The sequence below is a fragment of the Siphateles boraxobius genome, unplaced genomic scaffold (assembly GCF_051911475.1).
Source record: "Siphateles boraxobius isolate OS27281-9 unplaced genomic scaffold, OSU_SipBor_1 22, whole genome shotgun sequence".
Taxonomy (NCBI): domain Eukaryota; kingdom Metazoa; phylum Chordata; class Actinopteri; order Cypriniformes; family Leuciscidae; genus Siphateles; species Siphateles boraxobius.
Genome location: NW_027508833.1, coordinates 35125641 through 35153248, shown reverse-complemented (window position 1 = coordinate 35153248; position 27608 = coordinate 35125641). Strand labels below are relative to the sequence as shown.

The 27608-nt window shown below is 38.2% G+C and overlaps 5 protein-coding genes across 12 annotated transcripts in view; 2 read left to right on the top strand and 3 right to left on the bottom strand.

Moving 5' to 3' along the window:
• Positions 1-543: 543 nt before the first annotated feature.
• Positions 544-4969, bottom strand: adprs (ADP-ribosylserine hydrolase). Its single transcript, XM_077239909.1, has 6 exons — positions 4447-4969; positions 2437-2533; positions 2149-2356; positions 1694-1881; positions 1162-1262; positions 544-1083 (listed from the first exon to the last, which is right to left on the bottom strand). Exons 1-6 carry the CDS (start codon positions 4619-4621, stop codon positions 707-709), a joined length of 1146 nt encoding a protein of 381 aa, XP_077096024.1. The 5' UTR covers positions 4622-4969; the 3' UTR covers positions 544-706.
• Positions 4945-9241, top strand: haus2 (HAUS augmin like complex subunit 2). Of its 3 annotated transcripts, XM_077239911.1 has the most exons (8): positions 4945-4963; positions 5304-5414; positions 6352-6457; positions 7812-7907; positions 8006-8075; positions 8182-8314; positions 8442-8550; positions 8788-9241. In XM_077239911.1, exons 3-8 carry the CDS (start codon positions 6371-6373, stop codon positions 8899-8901), a joined length of 609 nt encoding a protein of 202 aa, XP_077096026.1. In that variant the 5' UTR covers positions 4945-4963; positions 5304-5414; positions 6352-6370; the 3' UTR covers positions 8902-9241. The 3 variants fall into 3 exon arrangements, with proteins under 3 accessions (XP_077096026.1, XP_077096027.1, XP_077096025.1); XM_077239912.1 differs by lacking the exon at positions 4945-4963 and having other exon boundaries at positions 5211-5440; XM_077239910.1 differs by lacking the exon at positions 4945-4963 and having other exon boundaries at positions 5212-5414.
• Positions 9242-9288: 47 nt separating this feature from the next.
• On the bottom strand, positions 9289-16290 carry heatr4 (HEAT repeat containing 4). Of its 2 annotated transcripts, none has more exons than XM_077239906.1 (16): positions 16204-16290; positions 15821-15911; positions 15689-15740; positions 15093-15469; positions 14383-14564; positions 14076-14243; positions 13746-13889; positions 12872-13048; positions 12579-12748; positions 11881-11985; positions 11661-11779; positions 11402-11582; positions 11213-11282; positions 10943-11132; positions 10775-10853; positions 9289-9604 (listed from the first exon to the last, which is right to left on the bottom strand). In XM_077239906.1, exons 4-16 carry the CDS (start codon positions 15464-15466, stop codon positions 9512-9514), a joined length of 2052 nt encoding a protein of 683 aa, XP_077096021.1. In that variant the 5' UTR covers positions 15467-15469; positions 15689-15740; positions 15821-15911; positions 16204-16290; the 3' UTR covers positions 9289-9511. The 2 variants fall into 2 exon arrangements, with proteins under 2 accessions (XP_077096021.1, XP_077096022.1); XM_077239907.1 differs by having other exon boundaries at positions 12579-12733.
• A 40-nt stretch (positions 16291-16330) lies between these two features.
• The window catches only part of rpap1 (RNA polymerase II associated protein 1), a 32277-nt gene continuing 20999 nt past the window's right edge, over positions 16331-27608 (top strand). For 2 of the 5 annotated variants that reach the window (XM_077239904.1, XM_077239901.1), the window contains exons 1-7: positions 16331-16349; positions 23973-24159; positions 24340-24482; positions 24566-24658; positions 24744-24933; positions 25017-25175; positions 27319-27531. In XM_077239904.1, coding sequence (XP_077096019.1) covers positions 16347-16349; positions 23973-24159; positions 24340-24482; positions 24566-24658; positions 24744-24933; positions 25017-25175; positions 27319-27531 — 988 coding nt within the window. In that variant the 5' untranslated portion in view covers positions 16331-16346. Of the gene's footprint in view, positions 16350-23706; positions 24160-24339; positions 24483-24565; positions 24659-24743; positions 24934-25016; positions 25176-27318; positions 27532-27608 lie in introns of those variants that run through there. The other 3 variants (XM_077239903.1, XM_077239902.1, XM_077239905.1) reach the window with 3 other exon arrangements.
• On the bottom strand, positions 17639-23070 carry LOC143747252 (transmembrane protein 151B). Its single transcript, XM_077239908.1, has 3 exons — positions 22841-23070; positions 22648-22753; positions 17639-19539 (listed from the first exon to the last, which is right to left on the bottom strand). The coding sequence occupies exons 2-3, from the start codon at positions 22750-22752 to the stop codon at positions 17989-17991; spliced, it is 1656 nt and encodes a 551-aa protein (XP_077096023.1). The 5' UTR covers position 22753; positions 22841-23070; the 3' UTR covers positions 17639-17988.

Genomic DNA, 27608 nt, shown 5'->3' with positions numbered 1-27608 from the left:
CAACTAGTATGAACACAACTCATTTAGGTTTTGCCAAATAATTCAAATGTAATGTTTTTAAAACTCTTCAGAAGTATGTGATTATATTACAGATTTGAATTTCACTATTCCTGAAAATTTGCCCACAGGCCATCACATGATTATTTCATTCACCTGAAGTGACTTGAAGGAAGTAGTTGTATTTCCTCTCACAGCCCCACTAGCAGACATCGCTTTCAAAAATGAATGTGCATTCCCCTACCAGCCTACATTTAGGAAATGTGGAAAAAGATAGGATTCTCATGTTAAAATAATAATACTAAATAAACAGATAATTAACATGGGAGCCATTTGTGTAAAAGGCTGTTTATATGTGTGTGTTCAAATCGAAATTTTGCTCAAAATATAAATTATAATAAAAAACAAAAAAAATTGTATTAAATTAGAAAAATGATCAAAAATGAGACATGATCACTAGTGACCTTCCGAAGCCAACAGCAAATAGTTTTTAGAACCATTTTAAATGTGACAGAAAGAAAGAATAAAACACAAGATTAGTACCAATGAAATTATACCATTTTCTTCTTTTTATTGTAAACATTTTGAACTGAAGATCCACAATTTTATAAACACAGATGATGTTATATAATGAAGTGCATTTGACACTATATGCCAAGTAATGTTTCTCTTATGTGTGGCTGCATGTTGCATATGGCCGTGTAGTGGGTCAGTCAGTTTTTGTGGTGTGCTGATCACTGGCATGTGTGTACAGTTGATTATTCTTGTAGCTTGTTGTCCCCCTGTCCTCTTCGAACTGTGGAAGGCAGTAAAGATCATATAAACGGTGTGCTAAATCATCGGCCTCCGCCACCCCTTCGCAGCTCATCTGCCAGCTCTGGGGAATGGAGTCGATGCCATAATGTGCCCCTGCAATTGCCCCTGCCATGCAAGCAATGGTGTCAGTGTCGCCACCCAGAGCCAAGCTGTAGGCTATCGTCCTCTCCAGTCCTCCGAACTGCTCTGGCAGCCCATCCCGGGGCTCCAAACAATGCAGCACACAGAAGATAGCGGTGGGCACTGACTGTAAGGCAGCGATGCCATTTCCTAATGCAAAGAAAGAGTGTCAACTACATGAAAAACACTGGAGAATGCCATTATAAAAATGATCAAATCAATACTAACCCAATTCAGATATGACCTCCTCAATGCTCAGACTATTTCTGTCCATAAGTTCTTTCACCCTGTGCAAACGTGAGCAATATGGGAAGTCTGATAAATTGAGTCTGTGGAATAAAACATAGTGGGTCAGAACCATAGAGAACTCTTCTTTTTTTAATGCGTTTTTTTACATTTTTATTAATGTTTTTTAATATTTCTTTTTAACTTTAATTTCTTTTTATTTATGTTTTAATTTCAAGTTAAACTTATTTCAGTTAATTGCCAAGACAACATTTCAAATTTTCATTCAAGTCAATTTGTTCATCTAATACATTTTATTTCAGGCTTTATTCAAATCACGAATACTTTTAGCGATTTTAATAGATAACAATGACAACATTGCATGAACAAAAACAGTTTAAACTTAATATCTTTTTTGTGTTCCACAGGTTTAGAACGACATGAGGGTGAGTAAATAATAGAATCTGCATTTTTGGTGAACTATCCCTTTAAGAAACAAACAACTGAAGTTCATTCTTTTGATGGGCTCACTTACGCTTTAGCATCAAGCTGGGCTGTTTCATCTTTTTCCATCTCTTCCATTTCTGAGATCAGTTTGTTGATGAATTCTTTGGGCAGAGCCAAAGCACCTTGGAGAGACAGATGGACAGCAAGGGCCTGCAACATCGCCCCATTGTAGCCCAAAGAGCATGAGTGTGTTAACATAGCGCCAAGCCGTGAGTACTGCCAAAAGCAAATGCAAGGACAGAATGTTAGCCTGGGACAGTCCAAATTAGTATTTAAACAAGTGGTTCTTAACCTTTCTGACCTCGAAGGCCAAATGTTCAGCACAATATTCGAAGATTCACAGAAAAAAATCTTGATTAGATGTGTTTTTAGCATTCTAATATATATAGAGTCTAAAGCTATTGTTGGTTGCAATTCAATCTTTTTATAGCTACTTAGCCCAAAGTCTACCAGTTTAGATTCAACAGTAGGATGACTTTTCACCTTGCGGACATCATTGCGACTTCTAAAGGCAAGGGCGAAAGGTGCTGCTCTCATGGCACCTCCATTCCCGAAAGAACCGCGGCCGCCAAACTGAGCCTGTGCCGGCTGGAAGACATCCTTCAGATGGGGCGATGCAAGCTTCCGCAGAACCTGTATGACACCTGAGCCGTAACCTCGATCCGGGGCAAGGTTATACTCCTTTGCAAATCTAGAATCAAGTAAGATGATCAGGGAAAAGCAAATACTTGCTTAAAAGGACTTTTATTGCCATTTCCCGCAGTAATGTACCTTCGAGCCATGTCTCGTTCATCAAACGCCATCCTGGTGAGGAGTGAATCTGCAACGCATCGCATCATGGCCGTATCATCACTGTACTGAAGAATTCCTGGATAAAATGTAGATGAGATGTTGTCGAAAATTAACTAAGAAACACTGAATTCATAGTCAGAAATGTTTTATAAAAGTAAAATTTTATAGTCACTTGTTTTTGGACCGAACAAATTTGGTACGAATTGTACAAAACTTGCTATATGAACCCACACAAAAAATATTGTGGATAGATTAGATATGGCTAAATGGTCTTGTATCAAACCTTTGATCTACTCGGTCAAAAATTACCACCATAGGAAATTAATAGGAAGTATAAAAATACAGAGCAATTTCTGGGGTATGTAAATATGTTCCTCTCAATAATAAAATAAACACGCAACAAAATTGAGAAAACAGCAAGCATTTTAATAAAGCAACGTGCATAGCAACGTGGATATTTGCACGAGCTCTGCAATTCGGCACTGTAGTAAAGTCGCGTCGTTTATTTAACCTATATATCACTTTATAAAATAGATTGCTTAAAATCAAGCAGCTTTACTGTATTAAACATGAAAAACTGTGCCAGTGTCTCATTTGGAACTACAATTTAATATTCTTCTATAAAGAAGCGCTCCAGTGTGTTCATGTTTTCACTCTAAGGTCTAAATATATATCCAAATGTGAAACATTAAAAGTAATTATTTCTGAAAATACTCTAAGCAACTTGGTAATACATCGCCTTATATTCAGGACTTGAACAATGAAACTGAAACACTTCGTTTTAGACCACAATAAAATTGGTTAGTATGTTTGTGGCCAATACAGCATCATTTTGCCTTGGAAATGACAGATACCGCAGATAAGATAAGACAGATAAGTCCTGCAAAGTGGCCAGCGGTATTTTTGATCCACCCCATGCTTCACTTTGGGCATGCAACAGTCCAAGTGTTAAGCCTCTTTGGGGCTTCTCCACACCGTAACTCTCCCGAATGTGGAAAAGACAGTGAAGATGGACTCATCAGAGAATACATGTTTCACATAGTCCACAACCATTAAAACAGACGTTTGGCATTGGCACAAGTACCACTAGTAAAAAGCTTTGGCTATAGCAGCCTGACTGAATATTGACCATGTGGTGTTCCTGACGAACAGTTTTGAGAGTCGAGGTGCACATTCAATTCTGCAGTTAGTTGGGTAACTGAGGTTTATGGGGTTTTTTTTGTGGTTACAATCCAGGATACCCTGGATGCCATAGCTCTCAATACACCAAAAATACTTGCTGTTCTGGTGAGCCAGCAAGACATGCACCAACAATCTGTCCTCTTTTAAACTCCGACATGTCTCTCATTATGTTGTGTGGATTGCAATATTTTATGTACAGCTGTACTATTACTCTGCTCTAACTGGTGGAATGTAAAATCAGTGAAATTGGCCACCAGGCCACACATGTACTATAGGCATGAAACCTCCAACACTATATTAGCCAGTGTTTCAGTTTCATTGTTCAACCACTGGATGTGTGTGTGTGTATATATATGGTGGGTACCGGATATGTGACTATAACTTTACATCTATTAATTCGTCTTTCAATCATTTGATTTTAAATACATTTACCTCTATTTTAAATTTAAACCATGTATTCATTTAAAATAATGTTTTTTTCCCCTAATATTTGTATTAAAATAAATCGTGCATCAGGTGAATGGGCCTATTACCATGAAATCCTCTACACATAAAATGTAATGCTTTCGGTGTTTTTTAACCGCGAAAGATCACGAGTGATCACTAATGAGGAATACTAGAGGGTTAACAAAGACTTCAGGACATGCCAAGGGTTATATATCACACATTAGCCTAGTACTGATAGCCTAGTACCGTGATATGGCCTTCTGATATGGTATTACTGTCGTAATCATAGAGATTATATATCAAGACTCAAGTAAATACGCTTTTAATATAAAATATACTATGTAAAAATGTAATGCTCACCGTCGCCCCGTGTTTCATCCTCCAAAGCGCTGAGATGCTGAAGGACTCGATCTAAAGGCACATCCACAGCGCCTTCAAACTCGCCGCCTATACAGTCACCCAACACCGAACCGACCAGAGCTCCGCGGAACCGGGACAACATCACCGGCGCTGCTACACGCGCCGCAGCAGACATTTCTCCTACTGTGTCTTAGTGTAAACGCAAACTGTACGTGATAAACAGATGATTCAGACGACCCTAGTATTAATCTAGAACAGTGACATCTGGGGTTTGTTATGCTGGACTGTTGTTGTCATTGTGTGACCCGCTTCTTACCGCACCATGTCAAATATAACCGCATCACGATTCATCAAACTTTTCACGAATATAATATTTTCGATTGATTTACTAAAATTGATATACCTAACTTTGCAGAAAGGGTTGTGTCTATTTTATTTGATGGCTTTATTTCATTATTTAATTACAGAACCAATACGGACCTATGCAAACGGCAATGGATGGTGCGCAGCTGCTGAAGTAAGTTATCTACGTTTCTATGTCTGCTGATTCGACAAATTCTAAATTGATTTAAATATTGTATATAAGACCGTTGTATGCAGGTCATATATATGTATACGTTTGTAGTTTATTTATAAATGATTTAAACTTCTAAGAAAAGTGCACAATTGTTCTTCTTTGTGTGTATTTGTGAATCTGCTGACCTGAATGTATCACGACGAAGGAAGTTGCATTGTACATCGCGCTCTATTTTCTATGATCTCTATGTCATATGCTTGTTATTCAGGTTAGCGATTAATCCTGTGCCAAATGTGTGCATATGTTGACGATATCTGCTCTTCTTTGACGCTTGCGTTAGCTGTGCTAGTGCTCATGTGAGAAGTTACGAAGAGGCGGTATTTTGAAACAACACAGACGTTATATTTGCCAATATCAGGCAGATCGAGGACATCACATTCAAGAACGACAGGTAAAATTCGGAACGATATGAAAATCGTAAGTCACGCAGAAATAGTGTCAGCATCTATATTAATAAAACAGTAAAAACATAGCAACTAAGAGCAACAAGTCATCTACCTAGTTTTACGTTAGAAAGTAAATTACCGGGCGTTCATTGTTTTAAGAGTCTTAGAACATGTTTTACGAGGGTTTATTTAATGTCTCCAATGTTCATTATTGGACCACAGTCCTGCCTAAAAGTATAGTTACCTTTAGAAAATTAAATTTACCATGAAATCAAATTGGACAATTCTTATTTTTAATGGAATATTGCATTATTTATTATAAATGGTTTATCTGTGCACATCACACCATGTGTCCTCGTAATCTTTAAAAAATAATAATCTCCCTCTTGTGACAGTCTGTCTTTGATGACATGTTTTATGACACTACAACCTGTCACTCACATTAACGTTAGATCACAGCAGTAGCAAAAGACAACAATAACATCAGTTCCAGCCCTGGCTCTAAAATGTATGTTGTATTGTTTTGTTGTTTAAAGCAATTAAAAAAATAAAATAAAATACAAAATTCCAGATGGACAAAATCAAGTCCTGCCCTACATGTTTTCTGCATACTTGGATACGCATCACACTAAGGGGAAAAAAAGACTTCTGTTTCATGCTGACTTTAAATGGTTTCTCGGGGGAAAGCAATACGTTTGCGAGATAATCTAAGATGTTTGCAAGCAAACGCAAAGGTTTTGCTTTGGAAAGGAAAGGAAAGCTTTGAAATGTAAATTTTCCTAGAATCTGACATTTTTTCCCCATAACAATGTCTGTAGCCCAATAACAAAAAGATGCAATCTGTTAGTTTTAATAAAAGTCAATCCCTGGGACATGAAAATGTCCATATCTGAAGAACCACCTTAATTTATTAGGCTGTTTTGTTTGTTTTATTGTCATCAGGTCTGGAATCACATATGTTATGAATCCCTGGGACCCCATTACTTACACAGTGACACCTGCTGCTAAGATTTTAGCCAGGTGTGTAACATCAGGCACCATGACACAGGTAAACCAAGAGAATATATATATATATATATATATATTTATATATATATATATAATATATACATACACACTCACCTAAAGGATTATTAGGAACACCTGTTCAATTTCTCATTAATGCAATTATCTAATCAACCAATCACATGGCAGTTGCTTCAATGCATTTAGGGGTGTGGTCCTGGTCAAGACAATCTCCTGAACTCCAAACTGAATGTCAGAATGGGAAAAAAAGGTGATTTAAGCAATTTTGAGCGTGGCATGGTTGTTGGTGCCAGATGGGCCGGTCTGAGTATTTCACAATCTGCTCAGTTACTGGGATTTTCACGCACAACCATTTCTAGGGTTTACAAAGAATGGTGTGAGAAGGGAAAAACATCCAGTATGCGGCAGTCCTCTGGGCGAAAATACCTTGTTGATGCTAGAGGTCAGAGGAGAATGGGCCGACTGATTCAAGCTGATAGAAGAGCAACTTTGACTGAAATAACCACTCGTTACAACCGAGGTATGCAGCAAAGCATTTGTGAAGCCACAACACGCACAACCTTGAGGCGGAGGGGCTACAACAGCAGAAGACCCCACCGGGTACCACTCATCTCCACTACAAATAGGAAAAAGAGGCTAAAATTTGCAAGAGCTCACCAAAATTGGACCGTTGAAGACTGGAAAAATGTTGCCTGGTCTGATTAGTCTCGATTTCTGTCGAGAAATTCAGATGGTAGAGTCAGAATTTGGCGTAAACAGAATGAGAACATGGATCCATCATGCCTTGTTACCACTGTGCAGGCTGGTGGTGGTGGTGTAATGGTGTGGGGGATGTTTTCTTGGCACACTTTAGGCCCCTTAGTGCCAATTGGGCATCGTTTAAATGCCACGGCCTACCTGAGCATTGTTTCTGACCATGTCCATCCCTTTATGGCCACCATGTACCCATCCTCTGATGGCTACTTCCAGCAGGATAATGCACCATGTCACAAAGCTCGAACCATTTCAAATTGGTTTCTTGAACATGACAATGAGTTCACTGTACTAAAATGACCCCCACAGTCACCAGATCTCAACCCAATAGAGCATCTTTGGGATGTGGTGGAACAGGAGCTTCGTGCCCTGGATGTGCATCCCACAAATCTCCATCAACTGCAAGATGCTATCCTATCAATATGGGCCAACATTTCTAAAGAATGCTTTCAGCACCTTGTTGAATCAATGCCACGTAGAATTAAGGCAGTTCTGAAGGCGAAAGGGGGTCAAACACAGTATTAGTATGGTGTTCCTAATAATCCTTTAGGTGAGTGTATATTACATTGATTATAAACTGCTCTGGTGGTTAATGTAATGCTTTTATGTTATGAATCTTATAGGAGGAGCTTGATGCCCTCCCACGGGATACAGAAGTATTTTCCTCGTATTTACTTGAAGCTGAGCAGCTCAGCAGAATTAGACATGATCTTGATCAGGTTGGAAACAAACTAGAGCCATGAAATTTTTTTGCCACTTCTCTGATTTACAAACCTTAAACTGAAATGATTTTCTATTTGTCATCATGTTGTTTTAGACTAATTTAGATTTAGAACTGCTGAAGCTGGAAAGAGACGGTGCAGACGTCACTCACAGTCATTACCTCAGTAAGTGCTGGAAGCGGAATTGTGCGCATAAATTCACATTTCAACACGGAATTACACATACTCTAACTCTATATTAAAATTGTACTAATAAGTGTTTCTTCATAAGGTCAAAGGTTTGCTTCCTTGCAACAGTTCACTTCCCACCTTCAAGAAGTGTTGCGAGAACAGACAATCCTGCGAGAGAGACTCACAAAGCCACTGTGTCAGCAGAACCTGCCCATTCAGGCTGATCTTCACAGGTCAGAGGCTTTTAATGTGCCACGCAAACAAAATGGTTTTTGTTTGGAGTTTTAAATTGTACTTTTGTATTCAAATATATACTTACAGTATTGATTATTGTTTAATGTAACATAAATCTGTGTGCAGATATGTGGTAGAGCTCATGGGGATGGTGGTGGAGTTTATTCAGAACCTGGAAATGAAAATTGAGATTGTTCGAGCAATTCCAAACACAGATAGTTATCTGAGTAATCTGGTAAGTCTATACACACACACACACAATCTCACTCACTATGTATATGTTTTTTTGATGAATCAATCAACATGAATGTGGTCATTTGAACAGAAAATATACAGATCTATGGTGGTTAAAGGTTCATATAAATGTGTTATGCTTTGAAACCACTGTCTATGTGATGTTCTTTACCTTTATTCTCGCAAACATGTCATGTTTTTAATGTAAATCCATATTATAACTGTTCTCCCCCATCAGAACAATGGCAGAACTCAACTGCTGGCTCAGGTCACTGAGGTTGAGAACCTGTACAAGCAAGTTCTTAAGCGACGAGGACATTCACAGACCAACATTAAAGACATGTCTAGTTGAAAAAGAATTTCAGAATAAAAATCACCTACTGTTTGTTTAGGATACTAGTGGACAGTAAAATGCTAAAAATAACTCATTACAAAATATGTAGTGTACATTTTTACATTTGCATTTTCTGTTTGACTTCATACATATAAATTTAAGTTTTCATATTTTGTTTTACTTTATTCTGTGTAACGAGTGGTTACTGACAAGGAACTTTGATACATTAGAGAAAACTGATTTATGGATTATATTCTGCAGCAGTATATATACATTTTCAGGGATGTGTTTAATTTTTTGTGAGTTTTTCCTTCTGTAATAATTATAGTAAATAAATATTTCACATTTTTAACCAAAACCGAAGGGTTTCAGTGCTGGGAATCAGCATCATGTATTATATTGTTTGTGTACTACATATAGTCTACTTTTACTGATATCTCAATATACTATCAGTGTAAAATGAGTGACCTGCGGGATACCTGATACATCAAAGCATTTCTGGACATTTGTAGCCTGTTTGCATGAACGTCAGTGACTGCAGTGAATGATTTTTAGGTGGAACAACTCAAAAGGTTTGATTTAGTGGCATTTGAATATTTTATATAGTAGGACAAATGAAACCATAAATTCAGCAAAACAATTTCTGCTGTTGCTGCTTTCCCATCTCTTCTATTAAGAGTACTTTCTGTGTAATGATGTGTTTTGAACACAACAGCTCCATCTATAGAAAAACAGAAAAAGAGCAACTGGCAATTAGTGTGATGCAGCGATATCTATTTCTAGAGCAGTGATTCTGAACCAGCAAACTTACAAGGGGGGCATATTTTATGACTTGCATTTAAAAACTGTTTACACCTGTTGCATTCCCAGGTCTGTTTGGACCCTGTGGAACATAAGTTTATAATGCAGTCATAACTTAATATTTTTTAACTAAAACCATATTGTATCTAATCAGTAACTTGGCATTGTCGATTTTAGATTATTTTTTCAAATTTAGACTATTTGGTCTGAACTTTTGGGCCTGGTTCCACAGACAGGGTTTAGATTAAGCCAGGATTAAGCCTTAGTTCAATTAGGGCATTTAAGTAGCTTTTATAAACGTGCCTTACAAAAAAATTACTGGTGTGCGTCTTGAGACAAAACAATGACTGACATGTTTTAAGATATGTCAGGGCAAGCTTTACTTTCAGTTAAAACAATTCTAACATTTTAGTCTGTGAAACAGGGTTGATCTACAAACAGACATAAATTCAATTTGTCTTTTTATTTAAATTTCAGAATATTTTGTGTGTGTACGCTATAAACAAAATGCTTGTCCCAGTCAGTGGGAAAGAAAAAATATGTGTGAGTGTAGGAAAAAGGCTCAATGTATTTTACAGATATAATTAGGAGGAAAACTTAATTAATAGATGTTTAAAGAATCATGTATAAAGCCACAGTTCATTTTAGGTCAAAACTGACCAGGACGCAAAAGGTGTAACAATTTAGTTTACTCTAAATCTCTTACATTTTTATGTACCTCATCTAGTTCAAAACCCGAATGCATATGGATATATTAAAATAATCTCTCTAGTATAAGAAATGCTAAAAAACATAAAATCAAGATATGTATTTCTTTATATTAATTTTATATATTAATATATTAATTGGAAATATTTCTTATTTTCCCATCAAAACGTGTTTTTTATTTTAACTCCTGGAATTAAATTTTTTTAAATATTTAATTGAAAATATATATACTCCCCTTTTCTTTTGAAAACTAATTTTGTGTGGGACAATGCCTTAGAGTCAAAAAAATGTTGAGAACAATTTGCTGTTCTAGAACGAAATGTATTGAATAAACCCGTAGCTCTGTGTCTGAAGCCATAGTAAAATAGTGAAGCGTACTAACCTGTAGCTTTATCTCATGAATCTTGCTTTCATCTCCCTGCAGGCTGTACCCATGCTTTTTCAGAAGACCCTTAATGTGCCTTGGTGAGAACAATGATTAAAGTAACATTCAAAAAACAATTTTTTCCAATCTTACTTACAATAATGACAGTGGCCTATAAGCACACACCTCTGCACCTCAGCGTTGGGTTCCAGTGCATAACGCTCTTGTAGGAAATGCTGTAACTCGGGGCCCTTTGCGTCTAAAGTGCTCAGGGCCTCGCAGGCAGCAATGCGCACACTGGGTTCTTCCTCATGGTGTACAGCCCACATCAGCAACTCCTGGACGGCTGGGTTCATCCAACCTATTTTCTTTAAAGCTTAATTTACATAATAATATTTCTTTAGTGTACTCATAAAAATAGTAACATAGAATGGCTGTATTCATTTTCAAGCTCACCATTAATTGCTTCCACTTTCACCTCCCATATTGGCTCATTCTGCATCAGGTTAATTAGCTGATCAACGACCTGTGAACATGTTTAATGCGGTCATTCGAGTGAACCCTTAATTTCTTTTTCACACAATTTATTGTTCACATGCTATCATAGATCTATTGTGCGCTTGCACAGCTGCTTCATTTCCTCACCGACTGGTCTTCCATCATTAGAGAGGCTGCAGTCAAGCAAGCTTGTTTGCGCACAGTCACAAAGTCATCATTAAAGCACCGCAGGAAAGTGGGCAGTAGCTTTGGTGTCATTATTTTGAGCTGACCAATTAAGATCAGCGCTTCCAGACGCCAAGCGGTTGGACCCTCCTCCAGCTTTGCGCTGTGGAGAAATTGTTTGTCTATTAAGAATGAACTGAATATAAATGCTCTGATGTGTCTGTTGGGCAGAGATAGTAACCTCAGCTCACTGTGCATCTCTCTGGCCACGTTCAGTTTACTTAGAGCCAGTGCTGCTGCATGACGAACAGCACAGCTCCAGTCGTTCCACATCATGTGTATCAGTTTGTTGCAAAGATCCTGCATGAAAAGCATTTTTAGTATGTTCAGAAATCATTATTGAGATATTAGATATGTAGATATAGGTTTCTGAAATGTCCTAAAGAATTACATTATGATACCTTGTTGATTTGACTTCTGAGCTGTGCAATGATAGTACAGGCCTGAACTCGTGTTCTCCAGTTAACGCTGTTTAACTCTTCTGCTAGAAGAGAGCGCACTAGTGTCTGGATCGGAAATACCATGCAAAATATAGGGGGTCATAAATATTAGTTTGAAATAAATGAATATTTATTGAGCAAGGATACATTAAATTGATCAAAAGTGACAGTAAATACATTTATGATGTTACAAAAGTTTTCCGTTTCAATTAAATGCTGTTCTTTTGAACTTTCTATTTATCAAAGAATCCTGAAAAAAAAATGTATCATGGTTTCCACAAAAATATTAAGCAGCTGTATTCAGCATTGATAATAAGAAATGTTTCTTAAGCACCTGTAAGTATTATTTGACACTGAAGAATGGAGTAATGGTGGCTGAAAACTAAGTTTTGCCATTACAGGAATAAATTACATTTAATATATATATATATATATATATATATATATATAGTTATATATACAGTTATTTTAAATTGTAATAATATTTCACAATATTAAATGCAGCATAAGAGACTTCTTTCAAAACATAAAAATCAACCCCAACCTCTAAACTTACATTTATGACAAAATGTGAACAAGGTAAAAGTTTACTATGTCTAGTGCATGCATTAATGATATCATCTTTCTTTAATGCAAAAACCAATGAGAGAGTGACTCACAGTCTTGCTGCTGATGTTGGAGAGTAACGTCATAGACTGCTCCTGATCTGAAAGAGCGTCTCTGAGGAAGTGCTGTGACAGGAGTCTCTGTATGACAGCTTGACTTGCATCACCGTCGATCGCCAAGCACTGCGCCGCCACCCAGCTGTCTGCACCTGTGCCAGAGTGGTCTGAGTCATAACAAATGATGGTCATTTTGACTTTGCTTTACTTGTGACATCAATGTTTGTTTTAGAGTGTATTTTAATTGACATTTTTAGGTTTCAAGCACTGGTCTCCTTTCGTCTATGCACCTTGTTTTATCGTGGTTTGTAGTATGTCTCTGGCGTGTGTGTTAGGTGTCCCCATGGCATACTGGCACACTGCAGCAGCCATCTGAACTGTCTTCACTGGATCCTCAAGGGCTGAGACAATGAGAGCCTGCAACTCCTGCGGTACCGCCTTCAACTTCCATTCCTTACTATGTTGACCTGAGCAAAAAGAAATATTTATTTATTTATTTTCTACTTCATTTAATTATTGCCTTAAAAGGGTTTATATTCCCAGGAGAAAAAGACGTACTATTAAATGTATTAAAAATGTACTTGAGTATGTTTTTAGTACAATACAAATATACTTAAATGCATTTTTAATACATTTAACAGTACGTCTTTTTCACCTGGGTTATATTTTAATATATTACAACACCATTCAAAAGTTTGAGGTCGGTAAGATTTTTAAATGTTTTTGAAAGAATTTTCTTATGCTCACCAAGGCTGCATTTACTTGTTCAATAATCCAGTAAATCCAGTAATATATTTTACTATTTGAAACAACTGTTTTCTACTTTAATATATTGCAATTTATTCCTGTGATCATGGCAAAGCTAAATTATCAGTTGCCATAACTTATTATTCAGTGTCACATGATCCTTCAGAAATCATTCTGATATGCTGATGTGGTGCTCAAGATTTGCTCTTACTTTTATTTATTTAATGTTGAAAAAAGTTTAATTTTTTTGTGGAAACCTTTGGTGAATAGAAAGTTTTTTAACTATGTAAAAGTTTTTACTGCCACTTTTGATTAAAATTTTAATTTATTGTTTAAATTCCTTTAAAAATATATAATTTTTTGTCTTATTGCGCCCATTTTTTTATATGAATTGAAGTTCTAATCGGACAGATTAACCTGCTTTGCCAGAGTGAAGCTCTTCTTGTGGTCCATTAACTGCTCTTGATGCACAGGTTATGATGGCCTCCTGCCGCACTGTGTAATTAGGGTCACTAAGAGGCCTTTTTAGGCCTTCGATGTCCACACTCTGCAAGGCCAACTCTAGATGAAACAATAATAATTTTCCAAAAGGTGACAGCAATTGATGCAAAAACAATAAAATGTACGCAGGTATTCAAGGTGCTTTCCTTCATACAACACACACTGTATTTCTATTTATACAGCTGTGTACATCATGGCTAACAAAGCTAAGTGTATTAAGTGATAAATTAAATAAGAGAAACATACTGACGTTGCAGGCAATCCTCCACTTGTCAACTGCATAGTGAAGAGTGGAATGTTTGGGCATCTCAGGATCCTGCCCGCTGAAGTCAGGAGGTCTGAGACCCCGCTTGAGGGCATAGTCAATTCTGGTGGAATGATCCACCCATCGCTGTTCTGCTTTTACAGCTCTGCCTGCCAAATGTAATACATTTACCTAATATTTAGAGCCACATATATGAACCTTTTCGCTGTCACAATGACATTTTTAACACTAATAGTGCACTTTAACTGCAAGTAAACAATCACACTCAAGATACATAAGTAAGTCTACCTGAGAAGATCTCCTGAGTAAAGACATTCTCTGTGACATGGTTGCCGGCATGTGGATTCAGGATATCCTGCAGACGAGGGGCCTGTGGGATCTCAATGTGTTTGATGGTCACAGTGGCTGCTGACTTATTTAAGTGGTTCTGCACATTGATGCTCACTGGAGAGAGCCCATAACCTGGTATCCTGTTAAATAAGGACAGACACCACAAAACAACAACAACAATGTGAAATACTTAAAATACGAAGTGTGTTGGGACTATGTATGTATTAATTAAAGGGATAGTCCACCCCCAAATGAAAATTCTGTCAAACACACACACACACACACACACACACAGTGGTTCGATCCCCGGTTCCACCTGACCAAGTGTCGAGATGTCCATGAGCAAGACACCTAACCCCAGCTGCTCCCGACGAGCTGGATGGCGCCTTGCATGGCTGACACCGCCGTCGGTGTATGAATGAGTGAGTGAATGGGTGAATGTGAGGCAACATGTAATGCGCTTTGGTGGCCATTGGGTCTGTGAAAGCGCTATATAAATGCAGTCCATTTACCAATGTCTTACATTGTATGGACAAAAAAACACAATGCAACAGAAGCTGTTGGGTTACCATCATTCTTCAAAATATCTTCTTTATTTTCATTTTTGGGTGGACATCCAATTAGAAAAAACATTTTGATGAAAGCAGAAGATTCTGTCATAGTATTACCTGTGTTCTTTCCTCTGTTGCAACAGATTACTAGTCTTATTTTGTGCAGGAGCCTGTAATGAAATCCTGCCTTCTTCTTGGGTTAAAGTATTAATCTTACAGTTTATTTTTGTGTTTCCCTGCTTCTTTTTTTTCTTTAATGTGGTACATGGTGCTAAGCGGCCCGTGGCATGGAAAAGCCAGCTAAAATCAAATTTTCTGTATGAAATGGCTCCCATTTCATAAATTACTTCTTCAGAGAAAGAAAGGCGCTGACTTGCGTTATTTAGAAACTGTTTGTAAAGACACTCCTCTCTGCGCTTGCTATGGTGCTCTGGTCTCCAGTTAGCAGCATGCTGTAAATTCATGGTTGTCTGTGAGGCCTTATGGGACATTGTCTAAAAAAAGGAAACAATGATCAAATAGAAATTGATTATTTGATTCTTAAAGCCCGCTGGGTTAATAAAAACAGCCCTTTTAGCTATTAAAAGAAATCGGGAGACTGTACAACTGTACAACACTACGTAACGTTACATATAATCAACCCAATGAATAAAGACATAAAATAATAAACAAAAAAAAACTAGCCACTAGTGTTACTATGTAAAGCCACCTACCGCCACACTTCACAAATCACGTCTCCTCAGGAATCACAGCACAGAGATCAAACTGGAAATTTTATAACATTATTTTTCAGAGCAGTTTAAATCAAATGTTTTGACTAACAAGGAGGACAAAGGTAAAGTTACCAGAGCTCTCGCAGCGCTCAAAAGTTGGCATAGCAACGAGACGCGCTTGTTATGCTGCAGAGCGGCTGCCATGGCTCTGGACATTAACTACCTAGGGATCATCACACATAAATAGATGCCTCATTAGCAGGTGTTTCTATGGTCATTATGTTTATATCTATATGTAATCCGTCCGCCATATTGGAACAGTCACAACCGGTCCGTGAAAATTCGAGAGTCGCATGTATATCTATACCTCAGCAGATGATTTGGCTAACAAAGGCGCCTACTAACAGGACATTAAAAGTTACTATAGTAAAAGTAAAAACAGTAAAGTAAAAAAATTAAAAAAGTACCATAGTAATAATGAGTTAATTCAAAAGCACAAACCAACACATTCTTACCTGTAAAAGGTTATCCCAATTCTTTGGGAATTTAAATCGTGGCGGTTGATGACACGTTGACCGTTCCAAGATGGTCATTCAAAAGGCAGGTCTGTTCACAGAAGACGAGTGCTAATTCCAATGTTTTAACACAGGAAGAGAGCATGGTAAGATATAGCCTAGGTAGCTAAACATGTAATATCTGATAACTGTTTGACAGTAAGACTGACAGTAATATCTATTGAAAATGTGAATCGAAAATATGATATGTACATGATTCATATCTAAATTTGAGATAAGACAAGAAACATTTTGCATTTTCAACAAAACCTTTTGGGTTGACCTAAGGAGAGCGGCCCCAAAATTCATCTCTTTTACAAGATTTGTTGATTCCAGCACAGTTCAGTTAGCTGCTTTCTGGGCATACAAGAAAAGTGAGTGAGTTTGGCCTGTGTCTGGTGTAGGCCTACAGCTGTTTTGACTTTGGCAAGTGAGTTATGGGCCAAGATCAGACCATATAATTCCATGCAGTATCTGGGCTGAATATAGGATGAATCCTGACAGACGGAGGATTCCGTCACAATAGCTTCACAGAACATAGAGATAATGCTGACTACACAACCGAGGAAACAAAAGCAATCGTGACCACATCTACACATTAAAAGAATGAACAAATCGATGAACAAAAGACATTCCGGGAGACATTTTGTAGCATGTTTTAGCACTGGCGCAATTTTATTCTGCACTATTTTTTTAACAGTCACTGCCATTTCAACAGCATTTCTTGTCTTTCTCACAACCATACTTCAAACATACAGGTCAGGCCATAACATTCACTTTAAAGAGGAATTGCTAGATATGATGAGTCTCTCTCATTAAGCTCATTTTATGAGCTGATGTTTTTTGAATGTTTTGTCTTCTGTCACAGAGACATACACATTGATGTACCAAGGTGTGAAGGACCATATTGCTGTTTCTGGGAACCTCTTTAGAGGGACAGTTCCCAACAAGCTGCATACATAATAGATCACCTGCTTCTTTGAAACAATGTGAGCAAATTGCCATGCAACCTTAGCTTATATAAACCGTACATCACAGACAATTCTTTGATGCCAACATATTCATTCATGGAATTAACAAAATAAAACAACAACAACAACTAATAATGATAAAAGAAATAGAAAATATCCAAAACGATATCAGTAAAGGTTACAACCAGACTAATTACTTTCCTTTTGAAGCATGTATTAAAATCTACTTTTATTTAAAGATTTAGGGATATTCCAGTTTCTTTTATTTAACAAATGAATATTTGTAGTCTTTAATAGTACTATAGCAATGCTTATCTTTTTCTCAAGCTTTGATAAATTAGAAATGATACATGGATTAATGCTAAAACATCAAAACATATTTTTATTATTAATAAAAAAAGTAAATATATATAAATGTTATATAAATCTATCAATAATGTTTATTGATAGATTTTATTTTAAATAGATTTTAAACTGACATTTGTCAGCCAACCGTTAATAAATAGTGTAAATTAATGGTTGATAATTCCAATTCAGCCCTTTAATTAAAATCAAAATGTAAACAAAACAGTCTTCAATGCTGCACTGAATACGCCAGATTTATAATTTAGCATGTGTTAGCTTTTAGAGCAAGATACACTTCATGAGAATACACTTCATCAGTTCGACGTCAAGCAATTCCTCTGAATGAAATAGCCATCAAGCCCACTTTCTGCATAGTGCAGATAATGATGTTCTGTCACTGAAATAGTCAGCTTGACAAGTTCAAAACACTTTAAACCGAAGTCTCCACACAACAGGAGTCTCTACGAACATAATGACTCCTCACCTCTGAGGAGTCCCCACAGCCCTCAGGCCGATGTACTATGAGGACTGGGAAGAAGCGAGCGTCTTGATAATTCGGCGGGCTGTCATTAAGGGCAAGCTGACTGGTGTAAGACCTGCAGCACTGCTCATCAGGGTGGCAGCGCTCTGTGAGCGTACTACTACGGCTTCTCCACAGTCCCATAGTACGCCTGGAGCCATACATGCGGCACAACGAGAAGTGCGAGGTGTCCAGAGACAAACGGGAGTGGAAGGTGTGGCGAGAAAAGATGGAGGAACAGCTAGAGCTGATCACTGGCTGTCTTCGGTCGCCGCCTTCTTGGCAACAGTGCTCACAGTTCTGCACCAATGTCCCGTAGCTCTGCGTTGAGCAGCTGTCCAACAGCAAGCGGTTGGAGGAAATGCTGTCTCTGTGGTTTGACCCAGAAGCCCCCAGGTTCATCAGCATGGCTTCCGAGTAGCTGGGTATAAGCTGGCGGTTTGAACGAATGTGCCATTCCAGCTCCGTACTATCCACTGTTTCTACTCTTGGAAGGCCATAGCGAGTGTTCATCACGGTGGCATCAGCCTCTGAAGACGGGCTGTTGTTGCTATACTCTAGTCCGAAGAGTTTCTCGACTTGGTAGTGCACAAACGCCGTCTGGTACTCGATCAGCACTCGCAGTGGCCAGGAGAGCATGAGGAGAGCCGCTATCCAAAAGGATATCCGCGAGGTGTACCACGGCAGTTGGTCGGGATCCACATAAGCGATGAGGTGCTCTTTAAAGTCGACGTTCTTCAGAAGCATGCCTTCGCGGGCTTCCATGTAGTCGTCCAAACCCTCGATTTCTGAGAAGAACCTGGCTCGCTGGTTGAGATATGAATTTTCAGGACCCGCTCCTGCGAAGCTGAAGCACTTGGAGAAATGCAATCGCGTCGCTGCGTGACCCTCCAGTCCGCGCAAATTTCGTGAGACGTCCCTCATTCCGCACCGGCTGTAGTCGAATTCGCCCTCCGCGAAGTGTGTGTTAACACGCTCATGAAAAACCTGCGTGGTCGTGTAGGCATCTCCATTCCTGTAACGCGTTACTTGTCGAGTCCTACGTACAAAATGGTAACTGATGGCTTTCCACCAGACGCACGGTCGGGCTTGACGCATGCGCAGAACCCTTTCGTACACGCTCTCAACGTTGGCCTTGCACTGCAACTCACTGCGGGCCCGACAGTGCCAGCACTCCATAAGGTAAACGGCGTAGAGCATGAGGAGGAAGGCCAAGGGGATGTACACATAACCGTCAGAGCAAGGGCTCTCGTGGTATATCATGGAGCGACCTCCTCTAAGAGAGTTCATTGAGGCTGTGAGGGAAGTACTAGTGGAATCGAAGCTCAGCTTGGTGACCTGGGTGAGCTGACACCAGGCCACGGCACCCAGGCAGCTATACATGAGCAAGGAAAGGAGAAGGCAACGCCAGTGCGTCTCACGGCACATAGAGGCACTCAGGGACTGCTTTATTGGCAATTGCTACAAGGAATAATGAGAAAAATAAAGAGTAATTAGCATATTGTAAGGCACACAGACTTGCTGTAAATGAGAAAACGAGAGGTAATGAATAAACAAATTATCAGAGATTTAGTTTCACTTATATAAGACAATAATAATGTACGAGAGCATCATATTTCCTCACATCAGAAGCGATTTCTGAGAAACACTGCTGATATTTGAAATCACCAAAAGGATCACACTCCTATCTTGATAGCTCCACCCCCAAATTCACTAAGGCTGCATCCGATATCGCATACTTCCCTACTTCCCTACTTCCCCAATATCAACATAGTAGTTGAAAAACAATATGTGACAAAAAAAGTATGTCCGAATTCATAGTAGTCATAAAAGAGTTTAGGCAAAAAGTGACATAGCCTACTTCTTCTGGCGAGATTCTGAAGTGTGCATCCGATGGACACTTTACTATCCCATCAGGCCATGGGAGAAAATTTATGAATGGCAGTGAAGCAATGTAACTGACACTGGTAGGTCACATGATAAAGACAACATGACGAATTTAGTACATCCAGATTATTTTCATACTACACACATTCATACTATATAGAACATACTTTTTTTAACGGTTGTGAAGTAATTAGACTACTTATTCAAAATAAGTACCTACTCAAGAGAGTATGCGATTTCAAACGCAGCCTAACCCGCATTGCAACACAGGCACCTCCCCCCTAATGAGTGTGTACGCCCCTTACTACTGATTGGCTTCAAGTGTGTGTTTTGGTGCTCGGTCCAATCAGCGTTTCTCAGGAATCGCTTACTGTATCTTTAAACTCATTTTCGGTAATTGAAATAAAGCTGAAATAAAAAATAAAATATAAATTATCATATGAAACCCTAAAACTTAAAAATTAATAAATGTTTCCATGCCAACTACGTGAAATAAGTTGAAGTTGAAGTACTAAAATTACTTAAACTAAAAGTGAAATAAAAAATCTGAGCCAAATATAAATAATTTAAAAAAATAATATTGTCAAAAGCACAAAATTAGTAAAACCTATAAATACTATAATAATAAATAAATAATAAAATAACAGTGCCTTAGCTCTCCATTGCATATTGTGCTCATCTTAAATGACATATAACCTCTTCATGTACACTTCTAATAAAAATAGAATAAGTTTAAAATAAAATGGTTCAATTTGTGTCTAATTCAAACAAAGTCAAGGTTGATGACAATGCACTAAGAGTAAACCCTGAACATGACTAGAGGGATATAGATCTATGTGAGAAAGTGGGGCCTGACAAGACTGAGGATTTGTAGCAATCTCTCAGTTCAAACTTAATTACTTACAGTACATCCTGGCACAAAGTCTCAAGATAATGTCTATTAAGCCTAAAACAAGCACACATTTGCTTTAGACTAGACATTTGCCTTGCTCCTAATTGTGAGTTTGAATCTCATTTAAAGGGTACAAGTGAGCTATACTGAATAAACATTACAGCTTTTAAAAATACCATAAAAGTCTACTTTTAGTTAAGTGAACTGATCAAAGATCTGAGAAGTTTGTGTTTTGAGTAAAAAAAACTGTTGCATGCTCAATATTTGTAGAATGTATGTTGAGAATGTATGTTGTCCAGTAAGTGTATGTACATTTCAGCAGCTAATACCACTGCTTCTGATATTTATAAGGGGTTGAAAGGCTTTTAAAGAGGGAAGAGTGAGGTGCAACATCAATAATGGAAATCCAGCATGAAAGAGAATACTCTGACAGAGCTAACAGTCAGCCATTCAAAAGCATACTCTTATCCTCACTGCCCTGGGATAAGTGAAACTTTGGACGTAATATGGTTATGATTTAAGATGCAAAAGCAGATTACAGCTAAAACTTGATAATGACTTCAGGAATAGCCTACAAAATGTGGGAGCACTGATTTTGTTTGTCAGTTGGTCTAAAGAAATTAAGTTTAATTTGAAGCAACTGCTCATCTGGTGATCCCTAGAAAAATGAAAAGCATCTTTAGATTTACATAAAAAACAACAAACATTGCTTCACCAACCTACTTGAAAACTCATTTTGGTTTTATTAAATAACATATTATTAAATTTTAGATAATTTTAACATTAGATAAAGATAAACTTTAGATAAGTGTAATTTTTCAGTTCAAATTACATCTCAGTTCAAATGTAATTTTTCAGAAAAAAAAGCAAATCACAGTTCTGAGTTCCAGCAAGCAGGATTTGTTTGAAAGCAGAGGGACGTTCACAGAACTTGCAGGCCATGCCAGAATGCTTCACAATATGCACCCAGAGATGCAGGTTGGACTCAGCATCAGTCCCAGAGTTTTTAGTGTGTTAGGCTATATATGGTTTTAAAAACATCTGCTCAAAAATCTGCTCAAAAAATGCTCCAACTGCCTCGGTGATGGTGATTCTCAAGCTACAGTAACAGGCATATTTTGCTTAACTGCAGTTCCATAATTAAAGTGTTTCAGAGGTGTTAATCAATACACAAATCATATAGCCTAAAGTGTGGCTGGGTGCAGTGAATATAACACATTAGATATTTATAACGCATTTAGAGCTATAGGCTACTCCTGATGTAAAATACAAATGCACTTCCTAAATTAAGTGTACGTTTGTCCTTGTGAATGTGAAGTCTTGTCAAAATTATTGTCATTATGGAATCAAGCAGCAGCACTGATTTTAATATAGGCTACCACAAAAAATTAAACGAGGTGTCTCAAACATTTTCCTACCAGTATATAAACAATACAGCCTAAATTAGATAGGCTAAGTATAGAATCCTGTGGATTTATTACTCTTGATCTGCAGTCGATAATCTCTTTCAAATAACTTTTATTATAGGCTGATTACCAATAACGTGGGCACCATAAAGTCTATGCATCAATTGGAGGCAGATACATTTTAAAGGTTTCACTTTTAACACAGTTTCTTTTATAAGTGAATTTAATTTACGATGACATGTGGACTGTGGACCAGCCTTTTACTGGAAGAAGTCAAACCACAATAAGACAATTACAGTCAACATGGGGATTTAATGCAGACATCCCTCTTCTCCATGACTATGAAACAAACAGTACTGATGGCAGTCAAGACTCATCTCATACCTCTTCCAGCACATCGAGACTGGACGGTGTCTCCGCGCCACCGTCGGGGGAGCTTGGCGCTGTGTCCTCCGCAGTAGTGTCAGTTTCCAGATCTAAAGACAACATCCTGCGGCAGGTGTAACATTGCGGTCAAATATGTTAGTTGCAATACTCCGGCTTTCTCAATGAAACACGCTTTAGGACGTTGTTTTACCCGGCTGTGCTGTGTTTGGGATGGATGCCAGGAACGCCGGGGATCCCGCTCTGGGTGTTCCCAATCAGGCAGACTGGGGGGGGGGGGCGGAGACCGCGGGGAGACTGCGGAGGAGAGAGAGAGAGAGAGAGAGAGAAAGAGAGAGAGAGAGAAAGAGAGAGAGAGTGAGAGAGAGAGAGAGAGAGAGAGAGAGAGAGAGAGAGAGAGAGAGAGAGAGAGAGAGAGAGAGAGAGAGAACTGCTCATAAGTCTTATAGATGGAGACCGAAGCTGGTTCTTTGGTTTATGTGTAAATTCACTGAAATGAGTTTGTCACAAATATAGGGTCTGTGAAGATATATTCAACACGAACATTAATGTCTAATTTCAAACTTACTTTACATTAAGCATTTTACACGGCAGAAATGGTTTTCTTGAAATTTAATTCCTATATGAAATTCACTATATATTATATAAATGTCATAAATAAATTGCCAAGGTGAACAGAATGGAAAGGTAGTGATATAGACATGGTATTTAAGACCGCATATGTCTGTAGGCTAATAGCTTCTCTTAAGATATTATTGCTCAAATATAATTTTTTATTATCCTTTATGCCAATGCCAATCACTCAAAACCAGCCTCTTATAGCGTTGTGCCTGAAATATATATACAATTATGTATTTTTAATAATATAATAAAGGATAGTAGTGAAAGGGAAACACATAGGCCTACTTCAATTTCAGTAATGTAAATAAAATGAATAATAAGAAAATACAATATAATAAAAATCATTATTTTATGTTGAATTATGTTTTTATATTTTTTAATAACGATCTAATATTTTATTTAAAGACAAAAAAGCCCTCTTAAACCGAAAGGGCTTTTATTTTGTAATGGTTACCCATAAGCCGGAAGCTGAGACACGTTTGTAAACTCCTCATGTGTTTAGAGTACATACATATTCGTGCAAATAAGTTAGCTGACAGAGGATCGTGGCATGAACGATCTTCCTGGCTACAGGACATTAAGCAACAAACATTAAGACTGTAATTCTGTGAAGAACAAGATGCGAATGTTGTAGGTTAAATGTTAAGTCGGTATTAGTCCTGACAGTCTTCTCTGAAACATTAGACGCTCTTGTGTTAATTCAGGAGTTTGGGATGTTGCGGCGTCCGAAGTCCACAGACAGCGAGGCGGATCTGCTCCGGGAGCAGCAAGAGCTTCTGGCGGCGGGCGGTCAGTCCACTGTCACTGTAGTGAATCGCCCTGATAAACGCAGAGGAGACGCTGCCGGTGCACATGAGCAGAAAAATCACAGAGATGTGGTGACTATTGAAGGTAAGGTAGAAAGATCTGAGCTTTCTGGCAGTTATTGCCAGAAAGCACATAGATTTAATGATGAGTTTCATTAGACCTGCATTCATAGGATCTGGTTGATTTTGTTTTGTGTAAAATAAACTATTATTCTAAAGTGTTACCACTAGCTCTGGGCTGAAATTAGTGTATCTGCACCTTCAGATCTTCCAGACGAGATTCCCACCTTGACTCCTGCAAAGAAGTCACGTTTTCAACAGGAGCGGGTGCGTTTTGAAGATGAGGGTCCAGAAGAGCGACTGGATAGACATGATACACATATCAGTGCTGTTCTCTCCAGGATTATTGTGAGTTATATTGATTACAGTCTGTTGTTTGATTGAATGATAACATAATGGGATGCTTATTGGTTATGTGTACCTCCTAACAGGAGAGGGACACGAGTGCAGTACCTGTGTTGCTCCCTTGTATCACAGGCACTGCTTTCCCTAAAGTCTTACGTAGATCTATGGTGGAAAGTGAGGTGAGAAAACATTATACATGCACAAAATCCTTTCTTCAGTTCTCTTGTCTGACGTTTCTGCCTTTTTTTTTTTTACTGCACACAGGGGCAGGAAAGAGCTCCTAGAGGTAGAAAAAGTATTTTTGCTCGTCAAATTGGAGCACATAGGTCTAATAATGAAGATGTTCAGTCTTTAAATGGTTCAGAGACTAGAGATCAGTCTTCTGCATCTAGACATGTGGGCTTCTCACCATTGGAGAGCATGGAGACTGAGCGACCTGAATCAGATGTTATGGGTGAGTTAGTGCTATTACATTCCAGAAAGTTTTTCACGGCTAACTAAAACATGCCATTATTTCTGTGTTTGGTTCTGTTACAGACCGTGTTGGTGGCCCCTTGCTACTTTCAGGTCAAGGACTTGCGATTGCAAATAGTGCCATGGAGACAATGAAAATCCATGAGGAGAATCAGGCAAGGTTGCAGACGATGTCCCAGAGTGAGATACTGGAGGAACAGAGAAAGTTGCTAGCACAGCTCGGTGAGCTCAATATCTTCTTAGATTTTACACAAAGTGAAGTGTACAATTGTAGTGTTGTAGTTGGCAGGATCAACCATTCAAATCTGTTATATAGTATTGTATATAGTATTTTTTTTCTTTGTAAGAAATATATATGTGGTTCGGCATTGGCTATGTTCAGGAGAAAAAGGACTACTGTCAAATAAAAAAGAAAATAAGAACAAATATTCAAACCGCAAGCAATGGCACAAATAAATACAATAGAGAAAAGATACAAATAAAAGAAAAAAGAAAAAGAAATTCAATAATCATTAATTGAGTAATCAATAATTGAGTAATCAAATGTAAAAAAACATTACAGATTAAAAAAAAGATTCAGTCAAGAGCAGTGAGTTTTTTCCTTGTCTTTAGTTGTTTGATTAACATTAAAAACACAGACATCAGGAATATTAGGCTGCTGTCACTTTAAGACATATTGCACGGATCCAATACACTAAGGGTGTGCTCACACTAGGCACGGTTGCCATGAACCGGGCCCGAGTACGATTGTCCCCCCTCCCCACTCCCCCTCTGGCCTGCACTCACATAGGGTTTCAGGATTCGTGCCGGAGCACGCTTACGTCATTATGGTGCGACGGTTTCGGAAAAAACAAGACTAGCGGCGCTCTCTGAACACAATGGAGTCCATCGCTCTGTTTTCTTTGTGGATAATATTGTGTCGTTTGGTCCACAGCCCTCTCACAGCCTCTTGTTAAACAGATGTGTCGCCTTAGTGGCGCGAAAATTTTCACGTAATCGTGCTGCTCGTATGAGGAGGTTTGCAAGGTACCAGCTGAAGTGCAGCAAGGACTTTGCAGCTTTGATTACGGACTACAGTTCCCGTACATCGCGCGTCCTGTTCCGTGCTCCAGCACGGTTAGCGCTCACACTGCATGCGAAGCGCGCCCGAGTCCAACTGAACCGTGCTCTGGCCCACCTCTTCCAAGCGGGCCAGGGCCGGCCAATCGAGCCGCGCCCGGGCACGGTTCGGAGCACTCACACTAGTCAAACGAACCACGCTTTGGTGGTCAAACGCACTCGGGCACGGTTCAAACTGGCTAGTGTGAGTACACCCTAATACTGAACACATGCGTTGTCTTTCTCGACTGTTTACGTTCACCTAAGTAACCTACTATGTTTGCTAGGATACTCGCCAAAACGGGCATGTTGACATATAATTTTTTTTCATGATCTTTTTTTTTTTTTTTTTTTTTTTTTTGATCATCGCTGTTGTAACGTTTTGGGAAGCTAGAATGCATACACTAGCCGAACTCTGTTTGTCTGTTTTACGCGTTGTTATTTTCAACAAAACATATTATAGATGCATCGTCAGATTTAAGATGTATGTATGCCAATAGTATGCCGAACCCTGGGTGGAGAACAGTTTGTTTTGTTTGTTTTTTATAACAGAGAATCGTTACACCCCTAAAATATATATAATTTGGTTCCTTAACAAGCTAGTCTTCTCAATTATTATAATTCGAAGTTTAGGGTCAGTATTTTTTTTAAAAGAAAGTTATACTTTTATCATGCATGCAATTTATCAAAAATGACAGTAAGGACATTTACTATGCTATAAAAATTTATATCTAAAATAAATGCTGTTTTTTTAAAACTTTCTATTATATTCAAATCCTGAAACGGAATGTATCAGGGTTTACACAGAAATATTTAGCAGCTCAATGATATGGATAATAATAAGAAATGATTAATGATTCTTAAGCAGCAAATCAGCATATTAGAATGATTAGAATGAAGGATCATGTGACACTGAAGACTGGAGTAATGATGCTGAAAATTCAACATTGCCATAATACAAATGTATTACATTTTTGATCAAATAAAAGCAGCTTTGGTGAACAAAAGTACTAACCCCATACTTTTCAACAGTAGTATTAATGTTTGTTGCCAGAAAATGTCCCATATTTTAGTAACAGGGTTGAAAATCTCATATAAAATAAATATTTAATAAAATACACCCATATTCTGACCCCCTGAGGTTGATCAGTGTTTTTTTTATAAGTTAAGCACCCTTTCACTGACCATTTTCTTAATTTTGTTTTATTGATTTCATTCTTTTAAATTATTTAAGAGTTTTCGACCTCACATTGTTGCATTATGTCAGACCCTAGATTAGTGGACTTTGTGAGATCTCGGAAGGCGCAGAGAACACCAGGATCTGAGTCATCGTCCAAGCCTCTGCAAAAAGACGACTTTCTGCGTTATAGCACTTCTACAGAATTAGACCACACAATAAAAGCTCAGGAATCTCAAAGGGATACCATGGAGGATTATGAGGAAGATGAGAATCAGCTTGTAGTTCAGCCTCCAATTAGAGGTAAGTGATTGCAGAGCTTATTTAGCAGCAACAGATCACATAATATACCATTTGCGTTTTGACAGAATGTTGTAAAG

What these genes read in the sequence shown, in the direction of transcription:
- heatr4 (XM_077239906.1), bottom strand. Translation starts at nt 15,466, where the DNA reads ATGTCCCATAAGGCCTCACAGACAACCATGAATTTACAGCATGCTGCT. An exon ending in TACTCAGGAGATCTTCTCAG is followed by an intron (nt 14,244 to 14,382) that starts GTAGACTTACTT and finishes TACATTTGGCAG; the next exon opens with GCAGAGCTGTAAAAGCAGAA. An exon ending in TTCATGAGATAAAGCTACAG is followed by an intron (nt 9,605 to 10,774) that starts GTTAGTACGCTT and finishes GTTTTTCTATAG; the next exon opens with ATGGAGCTGTTGTGTTCAAA.
- LOC143747252 (XM_077239908.1), bottom strand. Translation starts at nt 22,752, where the DNA reads ATGTTGTCTTTAGATCTGGAAACTGACACTACTGCGGAGGACACAGCG. An exon ending in GTCTCGATGTGCTGGAAGAG is followed by an intron (nt 19,540 to 22,647) that starts GTATGAGATGAG and finishes TATTCCTTGTAG; the next exon opens with CAATTGCCAATAAAGCAGTC.
- haus2 (XM_077239911.1), top strand. Translation starts at nt 6,371, where the DNA reads ATGAATCCCTGGGACCCCATTACTTACACAGTGACACCTGCTGCTAAG. An exon ending in CATCAGGCACCATGACACAG is followed by an intron (nt 6,458 to 7,811) that starts GTAAACCAAGAG and finishes TGAATCTTATAG; the next exon opens with GAGGAGCTTGATGCCCTCCC. An exon ending in ATAGTTATCTGAGTAATCTG is followed by an intron (nt 8,551 to 8,787) that starts GTAAGTCTATAC and finishes CTCCCCCATCAG; the next exon opens with AACAATGGCAGAACTCAACT.
- adprs (XM_077239909.1), bottom strand. Translation starts at nt 4,621, where the DNA reads ATGTCTGCTGCGGCGCGTGTAGCAGCGCCGGTGATGTTGTCCCGGTTC. An exon ending in GGATGAAACACGGGGCGACG is followed by an intron (nt 2,534 to 4,446) that starts GTGAGCATTACA and finishes CATTTTATCCAG; the next exon opens with GAATTCTTCAGTACAGTGAT. An exon ending in GCCCAGCTTGATGCTAAAGC is followed by an intron (nt 1,263 to 1,693) that starts GTAAGTGAGCCC and finishes TTTATTCCACAG; the next exon opens with ACTCAATTTATCAGACTTCC.